The following is a 19,933-nucleotide window of genomic DNA, read 5'->3' as shown; positions in this document are numbered from 1 at the left end:
CATGTGTACACTCTTCCTCAAAAAAAAAAAAAGTTTTTAAGTAAAAAATAAATACATTGGGGCGCCAGGGTGGGTTAGTGGGTTAAGATCTCTGCCTTCAGCTCAGGTCATGATCCCTCAGCAGAGAGCCTGCTTCCTCCTCTCATTCTGCCTGCCTCTTCTGCCTACTTGTGATCTCTGTCTGTCAAATAAATAAATAAAATCTTAAATAAATAAATAGATAGATAAATTGACTTTAATGACACCTTTGTTTTTCAGCAGGACTGATGCCGATGCAGCAGCAAGGATTTCCTATGGTCTCTGTCATGCAGCCTAATATGCAAGGCATGATAGGAATGAATTATAGTTCTCAAATGTCCCAAGGACCAATTGCCATGCAGGTACTTGCCTCTTTAACCAATTGTTTACAAAGTTATTATTCGTTGTTTTGTGTTACATACTAATTACATGCTAGGAGCTTAATGTTCTATTTGGAAATAAATGTCTGCATCTCAGGTGGCTTCCTTCAAAATAAAATAAAGATATGTTCATAGGAGTTGGGGGAGAAAACAAGATAAGTCATGTAAGGAAAATCTGGTGCCTAATTACTGGCTTAGAAGAATTTTAGAATGACATCTTAGAAAGTTCAGGGACCTGATACCATGAAGAAGTATTGTTAGAAATAACATTGTTCTCATGAAAAGGAGCAGTGTCATTGTTTGGAAGACTTAGAGCCTTCTTTATATTGAATTATTTAATCCTCATAATTTTTTAAAGAGGTGGCATCTCCATTTTTCTGAGAAGGAATCTACAGGTTTGTGAAGTTGCTCACAGAGCATCGGAAGCCAGAATTTGAACCTAAACAGAGTAAGTCTGTTTTATACAAATTCTACATTGAATTCGCTCTCAATTGAATAGTTTAAAGCAGTGGAGTGATATAGTCAGATTTGTATTTCAGAAAGGTCATCCTGACTACGGACTAGAGAAGGATTGGAGGGAGAGAGGAGGGCAAAAGTAGATAGAAGGAGAATTATTAGAGGGCTGATGAGTGAGAGCAGGTGAGATGTTGACTGATTAAAGCAAATAATGTTACATTTTGCTTTTAGAATTGGTGAATGAAATTAATAATATCAGGATTTAGTAAGCACTAAGATAAGATGGGCTTCTTCCATTTTGGATCTCTCTTTGTAAATTATCTTCTCTAGCTACGATATCCATTTAAACCAAGTAGCCAAATAAACTGAATCCAGGAGTCAGGTCTTTGAATGGCTGAATCCAAAGTGTTACAGTATTTTTTTTTTAAATAAACATATTGGGGGCACCTTGGTGTCACAGTTGGTTAATGTCCAACTCGGTTTCTGCTGAGGTTGTGATCTCAGAGTCATGGAATCAAGCCCTGTATTGAGCTCCATGCTCAACATGGAGTGTGCTTAAGATTCTTTCTCCCCCTCTGCTGGCTCTTTAGAATAAATGAATAAATCCTTAAAATAAATGTATTCCTTCACAAATAAGCCAGAACCAAAAAAGTTTACTTACTCTTAATAAGTATTATAATGGCCTATATTTTGTTTTTGCCAATTATTTAAAATTTTCTATGACTGTATTTAATTATGTATACAGTATATTAGTACAGTAACACATTGTATTTGCAAAAATGCATATAATTTATAAATAAGTAATAGTCAGCATTTATGAGCAGAATTTAAGTTGAAACTATTGTCGTGTTGAAGTTATATAAGCAAATAAAGCTTTTGTTCTGTATGTAAAGATTGGAGAGAACTTCTGGAATCATTCTTCATTCCTCTCCAGTAAAAGAAATGGGACTAAATTGAGCTTTTGTAGGTTTTAAATCCATGTTACTCAGCTTTTGCTAGGTTATGTTACATAAACAGCAATCCCAAAATCTCTGCCTTAAGAAAACAGTTTATTGGGATGCCTGGATGGCTCAGTTGGTTGGGCCGCTGCCTTCGGCTTGGGTCGTGATCCCAGGGTCCTGGGATTGAGTCCCGCATCGGGCTCCTTGCTCGGCAGGGAGCCTGCTTCTCTCGCTGCCTCTGCCTGCCTCTCTGCCTGCTTGTGTGTACTCTCTCTCTCTCTGTCTCTGGCAAATTTAAAAAAAAAAAATCTTAAAAAAAAAAAGGAAAGAAAACAGTTTATTTTTCATTTGTGATGGGTGTCCTTTGTGGTCTGGCTGTGACTCCAATCCATGTTCTCTTTATCCTGAGACCCTGAGATCCTAGGATATCCCAGATCCCTGACATAGGAAAAGAGATGGCCAGACCCTGTTACAATGTTTAGAGCTTCCTCTCAGAAGTGGCATTTATTAGTTACTTCTACTCACCTAAGTAATGTGTCCAAAACAAACAGCAGTAGGGGAAGAATATACCAGGAAGAATATACTAGGGATGTGTATCTTAAAGACACAAAAGAGCTGGAAAGAATCTACCATAGAATGCAGTGTTGTTGTTTATTGAAGTATAGTTAACACACAGTGTTATATTAGTTTTAGGTGTGCAATATAGTGTTTAACCAATTGTATACATTACCCAGTCCTTACCAAGATAACTGTACTCTTTCCTTTTTTTTTTTTTTTTAAAGATTTTATTTATTATTTGAGAGAGCACATGCAGGTAGGCAGAGCAGCAGGTAGAGGGAGGGGGAGGAAGCAGGCTCCCTGCTGAGCAGGGAGCCCTATTCCGGCTGGATCCCAGAATGTAGGGATCATGACCTGAGCTTGATGACTGAGCCACCCAATTGCCCTGATAAGTATACTCTTGGTCCCCTTTTTTTTCATCCACCTCCATCTGCACATGCTAGATCTCTTAAGAGTCTGTTTTTCGGTTTTTCTATCTCTTTCTCTCTCTCTCTCTTTTTTTTTTTTTTTTCAGTTGTTCCCTTATTTCGTTTCTTAAATTCCACATATGGGTGAAATCATACAGTATTTGTCTTTCTCTGAGTGACTTATTTCACTTAGCATTGTACTTATACATTATATATATATATTAATAAGTACAATTATAAGTATAATGAGTATTATATGTACTTATACATTATACACTTATACATTATACTCTCTAGGGTCCATCTGTGTCATGGCAGATGGCAAGATCTCATTCTTTTTTATGGCTGAGTCATATTCCATTATGTGTGTGTAGGGGTGTGTGTGTGTATATATGGAGTACATTCATCTTTGGATAGACACTTGGTTTGCTGCCATATCTTGGCTATTATAAATAATGCAGCAATAAACATAGGGGTGCATAGTGTTTTTATTTTCCTTTTTTTGTTGTTAAAGATTTTATTTATTATTTGAGAGACACCGCGAGAGAGACAACATGGGCACAAGTTGGGGGCCGAGGGAGAGGGAGAAGCAGACTCCCTGCTGAGCAGGGGGCCTGATGCGGATCTTGATCTCAGGACCCCAGGATGCTGACCTGAGCCAAAGGCAGACACTTAACTGACTGAACCACCCAGGTGCCCCATGTTTTCATTTTCTTTGGGTAAATACCGAGTAGTGGAATTCTACATAATGGAATTCTATTTTTAATTTTTTGAGGAACCTCTATACTGTTTTCCACAGTAACTGTAGCAATTTTAATTCCACCAAAGATGCATGGGGGTTCCTTTTTCTCTACATCCTCACCAACACTTGTTATTTCTGAGTTTTTGATTTTAGTCATTCTGACCAGTGTGAGGTGATATCATTGTAATAATTGATTTCCATTTCTCTGATGATGAGTGATGTTGAGCATCTTTTCATGTGTCATTGGCCATCTGATGTCTTCCTTGAAAAAATGTCTATTCAGGTCCCATTTTTAATCGCCTTGTTTGTGCTTTGCTGTTGCATTATATATACTGAATAGATACTGAATTATTTTGGATATTAACCCCTTGTCAGATATTATTTGCAAATATGTTCTCCCATTCAGTAGGTTGCCTTTTCATTTTGTTGATGATTTCCTTTGCTGTGCAGGAGCTTTTTATTTTGGTGTAGTCCCAATAGTTTAATTTTGCTTTTGCTTCCCTTGTCTGAGGCGACATATCTAGAAAAATATTTCTATGGCCAGTGTCAAATTACAACCTGTGTTTTCTTCTGGGAGTTTTATAATTTCAGGTCTCACATTTAGGTCTTTAATCCATTTTGAGTTTATTTTTGTGTAAGGTGTGAGAAAGTGGCCCAGTTTCATTATTTTGCATGTAGTTGTCCAGTTATCCTAGCACCGTTAGTTAAAGAGGCTGTTTTCTCCCCCATTGTATGTTCTTGTCTTTTTATTGTAGGTTAATTGACCATATTTGCATGGATTTATTTCTAGGCTCTCTGTCCTGTTCCATTGATCTAGTTTTGTGCCAGTACCATATTATTATTATTGTTGCTGCTGTTGTTGTTGTTTTAGATTTTTATTTATTTACTTATTAAAGAGAAAGAGAGCATGAGCAGGGGGAGGGGCAGAGGAAGAGGAAGAAGCAGACTCCCCACTGATCTGGGAGCCCAATGCCAGGCTCAATCCCAGGACCCTGAGATCATGACCTGAGCAGAAGGCAAACATTAAACCCACTGAGCCACCCAGATGCCCCAGTACCATATTGTTTTGATTACTACAACTTTGTAGTATATCTTGAAATCTGGGGTTGTATACCACCAACTTTCTGAAGATTGCTTTGGCTATTCAAGCTCTTTTGTGGTTCCATACAAATTTTAGTATTATTTGTTCTAGTTCTGTGAAAAATGTTGTTGGTATTTTGATAGGGATTACATTGAATGTGTAGGTTGCTTTGGGTAGTATGAGTATTTTAACAATATTCTTCCAGTCCGTGAGCTGTCTTTCCATTTGTTTGTGTCATCTTCAGTCCCCTTCATCAATATCTTATAGTTTTCAGAGTATAGGTCTTCTGACTCCATCGTTCAGTTTATTCCTAGGTATTCTATGACTTTTGGTGTAATTATAAATGGGATTGTTTTCTTAATCTCTGTTTCTGCTACTTCCATTACTAGTGTATAGAAATGCAACAGAGTTCTGTATATTAATTTTGTATCCTGAAACTTTACTGATTCATTTGTCAATTCTGACAGTCTTTTGATAGAATCTTTAGGGTTTTCTATTTATAGTATCATGTCATCTGCAAATACAGACAGTTTTACTTCTTCCTTATCATTTAGGATGCTTTTTATTTCTTTTTCTTGTCTGATGGCTGTGTCTGAGACTTACAGTACATGGAATGTTGAAATGTTGAAAAAAGTGGTGAGAATGGATGTCCTTGTCTTGTTCCTAGTGTTAGAGGAAAAGTTCTCAGTTTTTCACTATTGAGTATGTTAGTTGTGGGTTTTTTATATATGGATTTTACTGTATTGAGGTATGTTCCCTCTAAACCCATTTTGTTGAGTTTTTAATCATGAATGGATATTGTATTTTGTCAAATGATTTGTCCACATCCACCGAAATTATTACACAGTCCTTTCTCTTGTTAATGTGATTTATCAATGCTGATTGCAAATATTGAGCCACCCACTCTTGCATCCCTGAAATAAATCCCACTTGACCATGGTGAATGATTTTTTTAATGTATAGTAGGATTTGATTTGCTAATATTTTGTTGAGGATTTTTTATGTCTATGTATCTCGGAGATTTTGGCCTATAGTTTTCTTTTTTTGTAGTGTCTGTCTAGTTTTGGTATCAGGGTATGATGGCCTTGTGGAATGAATTTGGAAGCTTTTACTCCTGCTCTGTTTTTTGAGAAGACTAGGCATTAACTTTTCCTTAAATGTTTGGTAAAATTCATCTGTGAAAGCATCTGGTCCTGGACTTTTGTTTTGGGGGAATTTTCTTGATTATTGATTCAATTTCATTGCTAGTAATCATTGTGTATAAATTTTCTGTTTCTTCTTCATTCAGTTTTAGAATGTTACATATTCCTGGGAATTTATCCATTTCTTCTAGGTTGTCCAATTTGTTGGTATATAATTTTTCATTGTATTCTCTTAGAATCATTTGTTTTTCTGTGGTATTTGTTGTTATTTCTCCTTATTCATTTCTGGTTTTATTTATTTGAGTCTTTTTTTCTTGACGCATCTGGCTAAAGGTTTATCAATTTTGTTTTTCTTTACAAAGAACCAACTCCTTGTGTCATTGGGCTTTTTTTTCCCCGAAGTTCCTTCAGGTGTAAGATTAGGTTCTTTATTTGAGATTTTTCTGAGATAGGACTGTATTGCTGTAATCTTCCCTCTTAGAACAACTTTTGCTGCATCTCAAAGATTTTGGACATTGTGGGGGTGCCTGGGTGGCTCAGTGGGTTAAAGCCTCTGCCTTCAGCTCAGGTCATGGTCTCAGGGTCCTGGGATCGAGCCCCACATCGGGCTCTCTGCTCAGCGGGGAGTCTGCTTCCTCCTCTCTCTCTCTCTGCCTGCCTCTCTGCCTACTTGTGATCTGTCAAATAAATAAAATCATTTTAAAAAATAATTTAAAAATTAAATAAATAAATAAAGATTTTGGACATTGCGTTTTCATTTTCATTTGGCTCCATGTATTTTGAGTTTTCCTCTTTGATTTCTTGGTTGACCCATTTATTGTTTAATATCATGTTATTTGTGTTCTTTCCAGATATTTTCTTATGGCTGATTTCTAGTTTCATACTGTTATGGTTGAAAAAAATGCATTATACGATTTCAGTTTTCTTTAATTTGTTGAGACTTGTGGACTAAGATGTCATCCATCCTGGAGAATGTTGCATGTGCACTTGAAAAGAATGTGTAGTCCACGGTTTTGGGATGGAATGGTCTGAATATATCTGTTAGGTCCATCTTGTCTAATGTGTCATTCAAATATCTCTCCATTGATGTAAGTGGAGTGTTAAAGTCTTACTATTACTGTATTACTGCAGTTTTTCTCTTTATGTCTGTTCATGTTTGTTTTATGTATGTATCCTATGTTGGGTGTATAGATACTGTTAATGTTTATATCCTCTTGTCCTTTTGTCCCTTGTTAGAGTCGGTTTTAATGTCTGTTTTGTCTGATGTAAGTATTGCTACCCTGGCTTTCTTTTCACTTCCATCCGCATGGTAACTGTTTTTATATCCCTTACTGTAAACTTTTTTTTTTAAGATTTTATTTATTTATTTGACAGAGAGAGAGAGATCACAAGCAGAGAGAGAGGGGGAAGCTGCTGAGCAGAGAGCCCAATACGGGGCTTAGTCCCAGGACCCTGAGATCACAACCTGAGCTGAAGGCAGTGGCTTAACCCTCTGAGCCACCCAGGCACACCTCTGTTATTACTTTCAATCTGCATGTGTCTTTAGCTCCAAAGAGAGTCTTTTGTAGGCAGCATATAGGTTGTGGGTCTTGTTTTTAATCCATTCAGTCTATGTCTTCTGGTTTGAACATTTAGTCTATTTACATTTAATTATGGGGGCGCCTGGGTGGCTTAGTGGGTTAAAGCCTCTGCCTTCGGCTCAGGTCATGATCTCAGAGTCCTGGGATCGAGCCCCACATCAGGCTCTCCTCTGCTTGGGGAGCCTCCTTTCTTCTCTCTCTCTCTGCCTGCCTCTCTGCCTACTTGTGATCTCTGTCAAATAGAGGCAGAGAGAGAGGAAGGGAAGCAGGCTCCCTGCTGAGCAGAGAGCCTCATTCGGGGCTTGATCCCAGGACCCTGGGACCATGACCTGAGCCGATGGCAGAGGCTTTAACCCGCTGAGTCATGCAGGTGCCCTGATAATCGTGTTCTTATTGCTATTTTCTTACTTCTTTATGGTTGTTTTGTCATTTTTTTTTTTGTTCCTTCTTGTCTTGCTGTCTTTCCTTGTGGTTTGATGGCTTCCTTTAGTATTATGTTTGAATTCCTCTCTTTATTTTTTTGTATCTATTACAGGTTTTTTTTTTGTAATTACCATTAGGTTCATATATAATATCTTATGCCTGTAGCAGTCTATTAAGTTGAACTTAATTTGTATTAAGTATTATTTGTATTAAGTTGATAGTCACTTAAGTTTGAACTCATTCTAATAGCACTAAATTTTTACTTCCTGCTCCCATATTTTATGTATATGATGTCATACTTTACATCCTTCTATTTTGCAAATCCCTTGGCTAATTTTTATAGATATAATTGGTTTTACTGCTTTTGTGCTTTAACCTCCATGCTGGTTTTATAAGTAACTAATCAACTACTTTTAATATATGTTTGCATTTTACCTGTGAGATTTTTTCCTTTCATCATTTTCTTATTCCTGATTGTGGCCTTTACTTGCCAAAGAATTCCCTTTAACATTTCTTATAAGGCTGGTTTAGTGATGAACTCCTTTAACTTTTGTACATTTGGGAAATTCTTTATCTCTCCTATTATGAATGATAACCTTACAGGGTAGAGTATTGTTTGCAGGATTTTTCCTTTTAGCACTTTGAATATATCATGCCACTGCCTTCTGGCCTGTAGTGTCTCCTGAAAAGTCAGCTGATACATTGTATCAGCTGTCCCTTGTACAAGGAAAATCCCATAAAGCTATCAGCTGGCTTTTCTTTTTTCTTGCTGCTTTTAGTATTCTCTCTTTATCACCACTTCTTATTTATTGTATGTCTTGATATGGACTTCCTTGGGTTTATCTTGTTGGGGGCTCTCTGATTCCTGGATCTGGATGTCTTTTTCCTTCCCCAGATTAGGAAGTTTTCAGCTATCATTTCTTCAAATAAGTTTTCTGCCTCCTTCTCTCTATCTTCTTCTGGGATCCCTATAAAATGAATATTGTTATGCTTGATGCTATTGCATAGTTATCTTAACTTGTTCTCATTTATTATTATTCTTTTTGTTGTTGTTGCTGTTCAGGTTGGTTGCCTTTCATTAAGCTGGCTTCCAGATTGCTGATCCATTCTTCTGCTTCCTCTAATCTGTTGTTGATTACACCTAGTGTATTTTTAAATTTTAGTTATTGAATTCTTTAGCCTTGACTGGTTCTTTTTAATATTTGCTCTTTGTTGATGGTCTCACTGAGATTCTCCACTGTTTTCTCAAGTCCAGTGAGTATCTTTGTGACCATTACTGACCATGTCTGAACTCTTTATCAGGCATATGGCTTATCTCCATTTCATTTAGCTCCCCTCCTACACTTTCTGATGTGGACTTCTCTCTGTAATTAGCTGTGGAAGGTCTATTCTGCCAGTCTTCAGGTTGTTTTCAGAGTTAGTCACATAGATGTAATTCCTTTCTCAATGTGTCCATGGGAGGAAGTGAGTTCAGGATCCTCCTACTCTGCCATCTTCCCCAAACTACCCTCCTTCTGTTTTTTTGTTATTGTTGTTTTTGCTTTTGTTCTCTTAAGTAGGCTGTACACCCAACATGGAGCTTGAACTCATGACCTGAGATCAAGAGTTGCATGCTCTAGCTCTACCAATTGAGCCAGCCAGGTGCCCCTGTTTTTTTGGCAATAGCTGCTTTAATGGGTGTGAGGTAGTGTCTCATTGTAGTTTTGATTTGCATTTCTCCAAAATATGATGTTGAGTATCTTCTCATGTGGTTATTGGCCATTTATACATCTTTTTTAGAGAAATGTTTATTGAGGTCTGTTGTCAATTTTTGAATTGAGTTTTTTGTTGTTGAATTGTAAGAGTTCTCTATATATTTTAGATTTTAATCCCTTATCAGATGTGTGATTTGCAAATATTGTCTTCCATTCTGTGGGCTCCTTTTTCTCTGTGGATAGTGTTTCTTGATGTACAAATATTTAAGGTTTTCATGGAGTCAAGTTGTTTATTATTATTGTTTTTTAATGTTAGTCAGAATTTACCAGCAAAGCCATCAGGTCCAGGACTTTTCTTGTTGGGTGATTTTGATTACTCATTAAATCTCTGTGGCTATATGATAAGCCTTCTCAAAATTATTTTAGCTATTCTAGTTCTTTTATCTTTCCATTCATGTTTTAGGATAATGTTGTCTGTATCTATGAAAAGTCTTCTTGGAGTTTTGATAGGAATTATGGTAAATCTTTTTTATTAGTTTGGGGGAGATTGACATCTTTAATATGTGGATTCTTGCATTATATGAGCAGTATATTGTCTATTTACTTAGGTCTTTGATTTCTGTCATCAGCATTGTATAGTTTTCACCATATAAATTCTTTAAATGTTTTGTTAGATTTACATCTAGGCATTTCATTCTTTTGAGTAATTATAAATGGCATTGTGTCTGTATTTCGGTGTCCTATTCATTGCTAATATATAGAAATGATTGATTTGGGTATGTTCGTTTTGTAAAAATTATAGGATTTTTTTTTGTAGATTCCTCAGGGTTTTCTATGAGATAGTCATATCCTTTTATCAAATTTTAACATACATATTTGTCTTATATTTTTTTAAAGAATTGAACAAAACAGTTATAATTCCATTCTTCTACTTCCCCAGAGATGGTTATCACTATCAAAAATTCAATGCTTGGGGTCGCCTGGGTGGCTCAGTGGGTTGGGACCTCTGCCTTCGGCTCAGGTCAGCATCCCAGGTTGCTGGGATCGGGCCCTGCGTTGGGCTCTCTGCTCAGCGGGAAGCCTGCTTCCCTTCCTCTCTCTCTGCCTGCCTCTCTGCCTAGTTGTGGTTTCTGTCTGTCAAATAAAAAAACCTTAAAAAAAAATTTCAGTGCTTATTGTTTTCATTTGTATTCTTATACTTCTACTATTTTACATGTTTGAATATTCATGGACATTATATATTTTCTAGATTGTGTGCCCTTCTGCATTTGATTTTTTTAATTGGACATTGTTTCTCCCCTAGACTTATCCCTGTTACAAAGTGAAGCCAAGTTTGTTCATATAGCTGCTGTGTAGTATTCCAATGCATGAGTATATATACTTCGGTTGATGGACATTTAAGTTGCTTCCAATTTTTTGCTGTTTGTTCTAGTTTTATTGATTTCTGAGAGTTCATTGTATATTCTGGGTTCTTGCCTTTGTGGTTATTTGTGTTGCCACTATCGCCTCCTATACTTTGGTTTGTCTTTTAATTTTGGTGGTAGCGTCCTGTGTTGTAAAAGTTAAGACAGATGGATAAATCATTTCTTTTATGGTTTTGAGTTTTATGTCTCATTAGATATAGTCCTACTCTGAGATCGTAAGATTTTTCTCCTGTATTTTCTTATTAAACCTATCTGAAGTTGATCTTTGGTATCAGTATGAGTCTAAAGTTCTAATTTTATTATTTTCCATTTGAGTAGACAGTTGTCTTCAAATCACTTATCAGTAGCCCATTCTTTACTCATTGATTTCTAAGATTACTCCTACACTATCCAATTTCTTTATATGCTTTGGGTTAGTTTATGAGCCCTTCTATTTATCCCACTGGTATCTCTATCCCTGCATCAGTAACTATCTTAGTGTCCTAATTTTTCAAGCCCAAGATAAGCCTTAATAACTGCTTGTGTGGATCTTCTTTTAAAGAATTTTAGCCATTCATATTTCTTTCCTTTGAAGTATGAATTTTTAAGATAATCTTGTGAAATTCCACATAAAATCTATTGGGATTTTGATTGAAATTGCTATTTTTACTTTTTTAGTCTGTTCTGTCTCTCCAGTTACTCAAGTCTTCAGTAGCCTTCAGTATTCTGCATCTGTGAGTGAACTTCTTTATCTTTAGTGTTTTTAGCAGTTTTTTGGATACATCTCAGATTTCTGAGTTATTTCTTTTGTCATGTGATCCACCCAGTATATAACTAAAGTTTAGTATTTTTTGACCTTTTGGTATATCTAGATTTCAAAAGAATGAATTAAGAAACTGTATAAATGTATAAAGTAACTTTTCAGTAGTAGGAGAAAGACAAAATATCATTCAGCAAGCTTGAATCTTCTTGAAGAACAGAATTTTGTAAATAGGAAGGCAATGTGCAAGAAAATGCCTTGTTTCATTCTTTATTATTTTTGTGGAATGTCTGGTCTTTTGACCTATATGAGTTGAGTAGGGTTTTGGGAGGGGGGGTTGCATTTTATGTGCTTGCGTAAACTAAGTCAATTTTTTTAAAGATAGTTTTATTTATTTATTTGACAGACAGAGATCACAAATAGGCAGAGAGGCAGACAGAGGGAGAAGGAGGGAAGCAGGCTCCCAGCTGAGCAGAGAGCCTGATGTAGGGCTCGATCCCAGGACCCTGGGATCGTGACCTGAGCTGAAGGCAGAGGCTTTAGCCACCCAGGTGCCCCAAACTAAGTCAATTTAAAAAGGAACTTAATTTAAAAAGGAACTTAATTCCTCATTGCAAGAAAGAAATGATGAGGGGTGCCTGCATGGCTGTCTTCAGCTCAGGTCATGATCTCAGGGTCCTGGGATCAAGCCCCACATCAGGCTCTCTGCTTCGCAGGGAGCCTGCTGCCCGCCCCACTCTCTCTCTGCCTGCCTTTCTGCCTCCTTGTGATCTCTGTCTGTCAAATAAATAAATAAAATCTTTAAAAAAAAAAAAAAAGAGAAATGGTGGTTATGTGACATGATGGAGGTGTTAATACTGCAGTGGTAATTATTTTGCAGTATATAAGTGTATCACATCAACAGGTTGCATACCTTAAAATTACACAGTGTTATGTCAGCTACATCCCAGTAAAGCTGGAAAAAATAGGAAATTGATTTAGTTATTATACTTAAGTAGATCTGGAAAAAATAAATAAATGTAATCCTAGGACTACAGTGCTAATTTTTAGCAGCAAGAGAACCACACCGTGACTAAAAGTAAGTATACATTGCCACCCTCACCCAAAATTTAGAATAGACAGTGTTAGAATTCCAATATGAATTATTTGTAACTCCCGTTGTAAGGTCCTAAAACCATTCATAAGCCTTCCAAGCTGCTACTCTTCATTGAGCAATTATATGACTGATCATATGAATAAACACACAACAAAACACATTATAATTGTTTTTAAGTCTGAATCTGTGGTAGCTGGTAATTGGAGAGGCAGCATGGCCTAATGGTGGAGAACATGGACTTTGGAACCAGACATTTCCTTGTTCTAATACTGGCTCTGCCACTTACCCACAATAAATAAAGTAGTTAACTATTTTGTACTTCAATTTCCTCATCTATAAAATGAGAATAATAGTAGCACCTTCCGCCTCATTTTGTTACAAGAATTAAGTCTATTAATATAATATGTAAAGCCCTTAGAAAAGTCCCTGGGACATATGAGGAGCTTCATAAGTGTTAATATTAAGGTATTCTTGTTGATTGTTATCAGAAATATCTCTAATTCTAAGGATCTTACATATATTGAGAATAGTGTATGTAAGTGCCTACTTATATAGCTGGCATATGGCATCAACACAATAAAATGATACATATATTATAACTATGAAGTGTTCATTTTTCTTATTTAGTTGCTTTGACTCTGTTTTTGCCTGCAGAATCCTACTTTGTTCCAGAAAAAAAAATGGGGTCATCATTGTTTTTGAGAGTGTATTACTTTATCAGTATAATTATACTTCGTCAGTATAGTTTTTAATAATTATAATAACGGCTATTTACTCATATATGCTACACAGTGTTCTAGGTGCTTTACCCACATTATATTATTTCTAGGCCTTAAAACAATCCCCTACTGTTTCAATGAGGTGCACTTTTTTCAAAGTTCAGAATGAGGGGATATTTTTGATAATTTCTAAAAGGAGTACTTTGAGGAAAACCCTAACATGATTTCTTCAACAAAAAAACAAGATCTTAAATGTTGATCTAAAATCAAGATCTTAGTGTTGTTTAAAAAAAAAAAAAAAAAAAAAAAAACCCCAGGCAGCTCAGTTGGTTAAGCGACTGCCTTTGGCTCAGGTCATGATCCTGGAGTTCCAGGATCGAGTCGCCCATCGGGCTTCCTGCTTGGTGGGGAGTCTGCTTCTCCCTCTGACCCTCCCCCTCTCATTATCTCCCTCTCTCTCTTCTCTCATTCTCTCTCAAATAAATAAATAAAATCTTTTAAGAAAAAAAAAAAAAAAACATTAAAAATGGGGCACCCAGCTGGCTCAGTCAGCAGAGCATGTGACTTTTGATCTCAGGGTTGAGTTCAAGCCTCTTGGGTGTAGAGATTACTTAAAAGTAAAGAATCTGGGCACCTGGGTGGCTCAGTGGGTTAAAGCTGCTGCCTTCAGCTCAGGTCATGATCTCAGGGTCCTGGGATCGAGTCCCGCATCGGGCTCTCTGCTCAGCATGGAGCCTGCTCCTCCTCTCTCTCTCTGCCTGCCTCTCTGCCTACTTGTGATCTCTCTCTGTCAAATAAATAAATAAAATCTTTACTTTTATTTTATTTTATTTTATTTTTTTAAAGAATCTCTGGGGCGCCTGGGTGGCTCAGTCGTTAAGCATCTGCCTTCGGCTCAGGTCATGATCCCAAGGTCCTGGGATGGAGCCCCGCATTGGGCTCCCTGCTTGGCAGGAAGCCTGCTTCTACCTCTCCCAGTTCCTCTGCTCATGTTCCTACTCTCATTATATCTCTCTCTGTCAAATAAATAAATAAAATCTTTTTTAAAAAAAAAGTAAAGATAAAAATCTGACTATTATTAATTCCCATAGTGTGAAAATAATCTTAACCTTAAAGTAATTTAAATTTCGGTAGTTTACATTAACCAAGTTTGTGTAAGTCGGGGAGTTAACCATTATTACAAACACATCCTTCATCCACTGTAACTGAAAGTAACCATCCTCAAATTAACAGACTGGGCAATTTGGGTGACTAAAGTAGTTAGATGCATGTATTTTGGTTTTTGAAGGAAGAGAGGATAAAAGGTTTAGAAGAAGCAAGGAGGAATATTTCCCTTAGTTACAGGAAATGTGGAAGAGAAGCAGTAGTCTCCAAAGGAGAGCGCTTCCAGAGACAGCCAGGTTTCCATTAGGGAAGAGAAGGGAAGCCTGTCAGGGAGAAGGCTGAGAAGTAGAATTTCCACTCAGTGTAAAATAAGCCATTTTCATCATTATCAGTGTCTTCATAATCATTATTAACATTAGATTTTGTGACTAGCTATTGTGTAATACTATTCTTACTACTGAATGCTTGAATAAACTTTATACTGTGGTATTGCTATATCACTTATTGCTGATTGAATATATTTTGTTTTCTGTGGAAGTTTGACTATCAGGCCTGTGATAATAAACATCAAAATATTTATTATCCTATCATACTTACTGGGAAAGCATGTTTAATCTCATCTTTGGAATAACTACCATATGGCAAGCTCTAATCTGTTGCTGGAAATACAAAGACATGTAAGATATGATACCACTTCTCAAAGAATATGGGTTAGTGAACTGACCAGAATATGGGCTTCCAAGCACACACGCCCTCAGACTGTTAGCATTGGGCACCTCTGAAACAAGGAAATGAAAGGGATGAGATAGTAAGGGGAGCTTTCCATTTTTAGCCTGTGTTTTTTGACTATTATTTAAAAGAAAATCATATGGTTCATTAATAAAAACACTAGGTAAGAATTTATGGAAGTCATTGTTTTCCTGTGTAACAATTAAAAGGAGGAATTGTGGGGACGCCTGGGTGGCTCAGTTGGTTAAGCAGCTGCCTTCGGCTCAGGTCATGATCCCAGCATCCTGGGATCAAGTCCCATATCGGGCTCCTTGCTCCGCAGGGAGCCTGCTTCTCCCTCTGACTCTGCCTGCCACTCTGTCTGCCTGTGCTCACTCCCGCTCTCTCTCTCTCTCTGACAAATAAATAAATAAAATCTTAAAAAAAAAAAAAAGGAGGAATTGTGTTTTTCAAGCCTTTGTTTCTTTCAGGCAGGAATACCAATGGGCCCAATGCCAGCAGCAGGGATGCCTTACCTGGGACAAACGCCTTTCCTGGGAATGCGTCCTCCAGGCCCACAGTACACTCCAGACATGCAGAAGCAGTTTGCTGAAGAGCAACAGTAAGAGACCTCAGGAATCAAGCATAAAGACGCATGATAGCTGCTATTTTAAGAACAGTTCTTTAATGCAGATTTGAAACCAGTACAGTCGTGTCGCATTTAAGATACTTGCAATACATTTTTATATATAAGTTTTAAGCAAGAACAAACCTTATGGATCTTCTAATTCAACCCTATAATTTTACATTTAGGGAAAATACAGTTCAGAGGATGCAGTTTCTTGTCAGCCCCCATCAAATAGTTACTAGCAAAGCCTAGACCCAAATGTAGGCCTCTTGATGCCCCAAGCATTGCTCTTTCTCCTGTACAACACTGCCTTCCCAAGTCAGAGTTTCTTTTTTGTCTACCTCCCTGGCTGTTTTTTGAGGTTATTTTTGAATGCAAAAAATTGTCCCTTTCTTTTGCAAATTAGAAAAGAAATAAATTCATATCTGTAACTTAGGTAAATCATTTTTTGGACTCATTTTGTATATTTCAGAATTAATGGTGAAATAGTATTGTCTTAAGAAAATCAGATATAATTAGCAGTGAGGGTTTTCATTCTAGAAGTATAAGGTGATCTTGCTGAAACTGTTAGAAGTATGACTATAACACAGTTGCTAATCTCTGAAGCTAGTTCTTTACTAGATTGTTTTTCCTTCAGAAAACGATTTGAACAGCAACAGAAGCTCTTAGAAGAAGAAAGGAAAAGACGCCAGTTTGAAGAGCAGAAGCAGAAGCTCAGACTTCTGAGTAGTGTGAAACCGAAGGTAATCTATTCCACCACCGCAGCCCACCTTCGCCCTGTGTGTGCCTCTCACTCATTCAGGGGATTCTGTCACCTGGGCACCAGCCCAAGCTGAAGCTATGGTTGATTCATTTGGGTCTAAAAGTGAGAATTCTTCTTTTCCTGTAAGACACTATTATTGAACGGAATGGGATATCAACCATCATCATCTCAGGTCTTTTTTACTACCACTGGAATGTTCGTGATCTTTTCTTGGGAAGATTAATAATCGATTTTAATATTAATATAGGATACTGAATATCATTTGTGTCCTGAAGTATTTATAAATGAACCCTTTAATATTTTTGTGTTTTATAGATTTGTCTTTTTATGCATTTGTATACTTACACACTTTTCAGTGTTTTTCTGACTTGCAGAATTCCCTATCAGAAGTCTGTGGTAAAAATATTGAAAACAGACAAATATCTGTACTTTCAGTTTGGGAGGATCTAGGATGAAGTAAGCCATAAGTGAAGATATATGCATATATCTGTTGTCTCTTAGACAGGTGAGAAGAGTAGAGATGATGCTTTGGAAGCCATAAAAGGAAACTTGGATGGATTTTCCAGAGATGCTAAGATGCACCCTACTCCGGCATCACACCCTAAGAAACCAGGTAATTTTACTGTAAAAATTTCCTTTTATTGGAAGGTGATTTTCTGTGTGTTTCATTGACCATTATGTGTGTGTGGAGAGTCACTGCTCATCTCATCCTTCAAGCTGAATAAAGATTTGGATGTTTTAAAATGTATAGGGGGTTAAGAATAGCATATCATTAATAGATGAAGAATTGTTGAATCATTCAGCCAACCAAGTACTCTTTTCTGCTGGCATATATTACGTTGATAAATTTTCCTTAGACCCTTGTATTGTAGTACCTTTTGTAGGTGATATCAGTAGGGAATAATATAACATTGGCACAGTTACCAGTTCTTTCTGGGACAGCTTTAACTCTGTCTTATTAAATTCACTTGATAGATTATATACTCAGATTCTCATTCCAGATGTTCCCCAAAGTAAGATATATAGCAAGCTTGAAAAGAAAATGGATGTAGCAGTCAGAATGAGTTCAGAAAGGAAAAACGTAAATAAAAATGAAAATTATAAGCTAAATAACTACTTAGGAAGTAATTGAAAAATAAATATTGGAATGCTTAAAACTGGAACCTGTGTCGAACTTAGAAGGAGGAGAAGGTGGCGATGAATGGTCATTGTTAGGGCAAACACTGTTCTGTCCATATAGAACGCCCTCTTTCGACAACTAGGTGTAGTTTGACAACCTCATTGATAAATAATAAATTGTTTTGGCATTTAAGAGGTCTCAGGAGTTCAGTCAACATGCATGCAGTTAGCTGTTTCTAGTTAATTTTGCTCTGTACTTATCCAAAAAAAGATTTTTGAAGCAAGCTCAAGAAGTTTCCAGAGCTTCTCCAGTTAGGGACTTAACATAAAGTACATTAAAAAAGTTTCCAACCTTTTACCCACCAAAGACATCTATTAATACCCCTGCCCCCACCGACTGTTTACTTTAAGATATGGAATATACAAACCATCACATAATTTTATACTCTTCTTAATCATATATATCACTGTTGAGAGTTTATAAGCCAAAATATATATGACACATAGATTAACATAATTCCAGTCAAATGCAAAGAAACATTGGTTTAACATTTGCAGACTTACTTCTGGTAAATAGGGTCCATTTAAAAAATACTCATAGTAGCTCTCAGTTTTCCATTATTACCATTTTCTACCAGTGCTGGTCTGAGAACCCAAATTAAGAACTTAAATCCAGGGCACCTGGGTGGCTCAGTGGGTTAAAGCCTCTGCTTTCGGCTCAGGTCACGATTCCAGGGTCCTGGGATTGAGTCCCGCATTGGGCTCTCTGCTCAGCAGGGAGCCTGCTTCCCCCTCTCTCTCTGCCTGCCTCTCTGCCTACTTGTGATCTCTGTCTGTCAAATAAATAAAATCTTTAAAAAAAAAAATTAAATCCATACTTGTGTAACCATTCTTAGGAGGGGTTGGAGTTCGTTGGGTCATGGCTTTTTGGGTTTTTTTGTTGTTTTTTTTTAAAGATGTTATTTATTTATTGGACAGACAGAGATCACAAGTAGGCAGAGAGACAGAGGAGGAAGCAGGCTCCCTGCTGAGCAGAGAGCCCAATGCAGGGATGCAGGGCTCAATCCCAGGATCCTGGGATCATGACCCGAGCTGAAGGCAGAGGCTTTAACCCACTGAGCCACCCGGCACCCCAGCTTTTTGTTTTTTTTTAAACAAAATTAAATAAGACAACAGTTTTGAATATTCATTTTGCATCTTTCATAAAACCTAGAAGCATTGAAGATTCTATTTTATGAATCCAAAAGAGAAGTGTCCAGAAGAGAAGCACGTGGTATCCCCATTTTTCAGATGAGAGCCTTTTTTAAAAAAGACTGCTCCTGTGGCATTAGACTTTAGTAAATATTAAAGCAATTTAAAGTAGTTAAAAATGTGAAGAAGCTTTACATGTAGAAAACCCTAAAGACCACCAAAAAAATGTTAGAACTAGTAAATTAATTCAGTGAAGTTATAGAATACAAAATCAATATGTAAAAATATGTTGCACTTCTATACACTAACAGCAATCTATCAGAAAAATAAATTAAGAAAACGATTTCATTTACACTTGCATCAAGTAGAATAAAAAACCTAGGAATAAATTAAGCCAGGAGCTGAAAGACCTGTATACTGAAAACTTGAAGTCATCGATGAAAGTAATTGAAGAAGACACACACAAAAAAGGAAAGATACTTTGTGCTCATGGGTTGGAAGAATGAGTAAAATGTCCATGTTACCCAAAGCAATCTACAGATTTCAGGACAATTCCTATCAATATTCTAGTGGCATTTTTCACAGAAATAGAACAATCCTAAAATTTGTGTAGAACCACAAAAGACCTCAGAGAGCCAAAGTGGTCTTAAGAAAGAAGAAATCGGGAGCACCTGGGTGGCTCAGCCGGTTAAAGCCTCTGCCTTTGGCTTGGGTCATGATCCCAGGATCCTGGGATGGAGCCCAGCATTGGGCTCTCTGCTCAGCAGGCAGCCTGCTTCCCCCGGCAACCACCTGCCTTTCTGCCTACTTGTGATCTCTCTCTTTGTCAAACAAATTTTTTTTTAAATCTAAAAAAAAAGAAGAAGAAAGAAGAAAGCTGAAGGCATGACATACCCTGATTTTCAAAGTATATCACAGAGCTGTAGTAATCAAAACAATATGATACTAGCATAGAAACAGAAACATAGATCAGTGGAACAGAATAGAGAGTCCAGAAATAAATCCAACATATATGGTCAA

The 19,933-nt window shown here is 36.9% G+C and overlaps 1 protein-coding gene across 15 annotated transcripts in view; it reads left to right on the top strand.

The window, feature by feature from the left end:
• The window catches only part of SYNRG (synergin gamma), an 84,828-nt gene that overhangs the window by 10,832 nt on the left and 54,063 nt on the right, over positions 1 to 19,933 (top strand). For 11 of the 15 annotated variants that reach the window (XR_006603733.1, XM_004747160.3, XM_004747167.3 and 8 more), the window contains exons 3-6: positions 259 to 380; positions 15,704 to 15,834; positions 16,478 to 16,583; positions 17,105 to 17,216. Coding sequence is in view for 14 of the 15 variants with exons in the window: in XM_004747160.3 (XP_004747217.1) it covers positions 259 to 380; positions 15,704 to 15,834; positions 16,478 to 16,583; positions 17,105 to 17,216 (471 nt within the window). In the remaining variant the exon portion in view is untranslated. Of the gene's footprint in view, positions 1 to 256; positions 381 to 756; positions 847 to 15,703; positions 15,835 to 16,477; positions 16,584 to 17,104; positions 17,217 to 19,933 lie in introns of those variants that run through there. The other 4 variants (XM_004747165.3, XM_045070184.1, XM_004747155.3 and 1 more) reach the window with 2 other exon arrangements.

The sequence above is a fragment of the Mustela putorius genome, unplaced genomic scaffold (genome assembly GCF_011764305.1).
Source record: "Mustela putorius furo isolate JIRA1106 unplaced genomic scaffold, ASM1176430v1.1 tig00003962_pilon_pilon_pilon, whole genome shotgun sequence".
NCBI classification, from domain to species: domain Eukaryota; kingdom Metazoa; phylum Chordata; class Mammalia; order Carnivora; family Mustelidae; genus Mustela; species Mustela putorius.
This window is presented reverse-complemented; position numbering and strand designations above follow the sequence as displayed.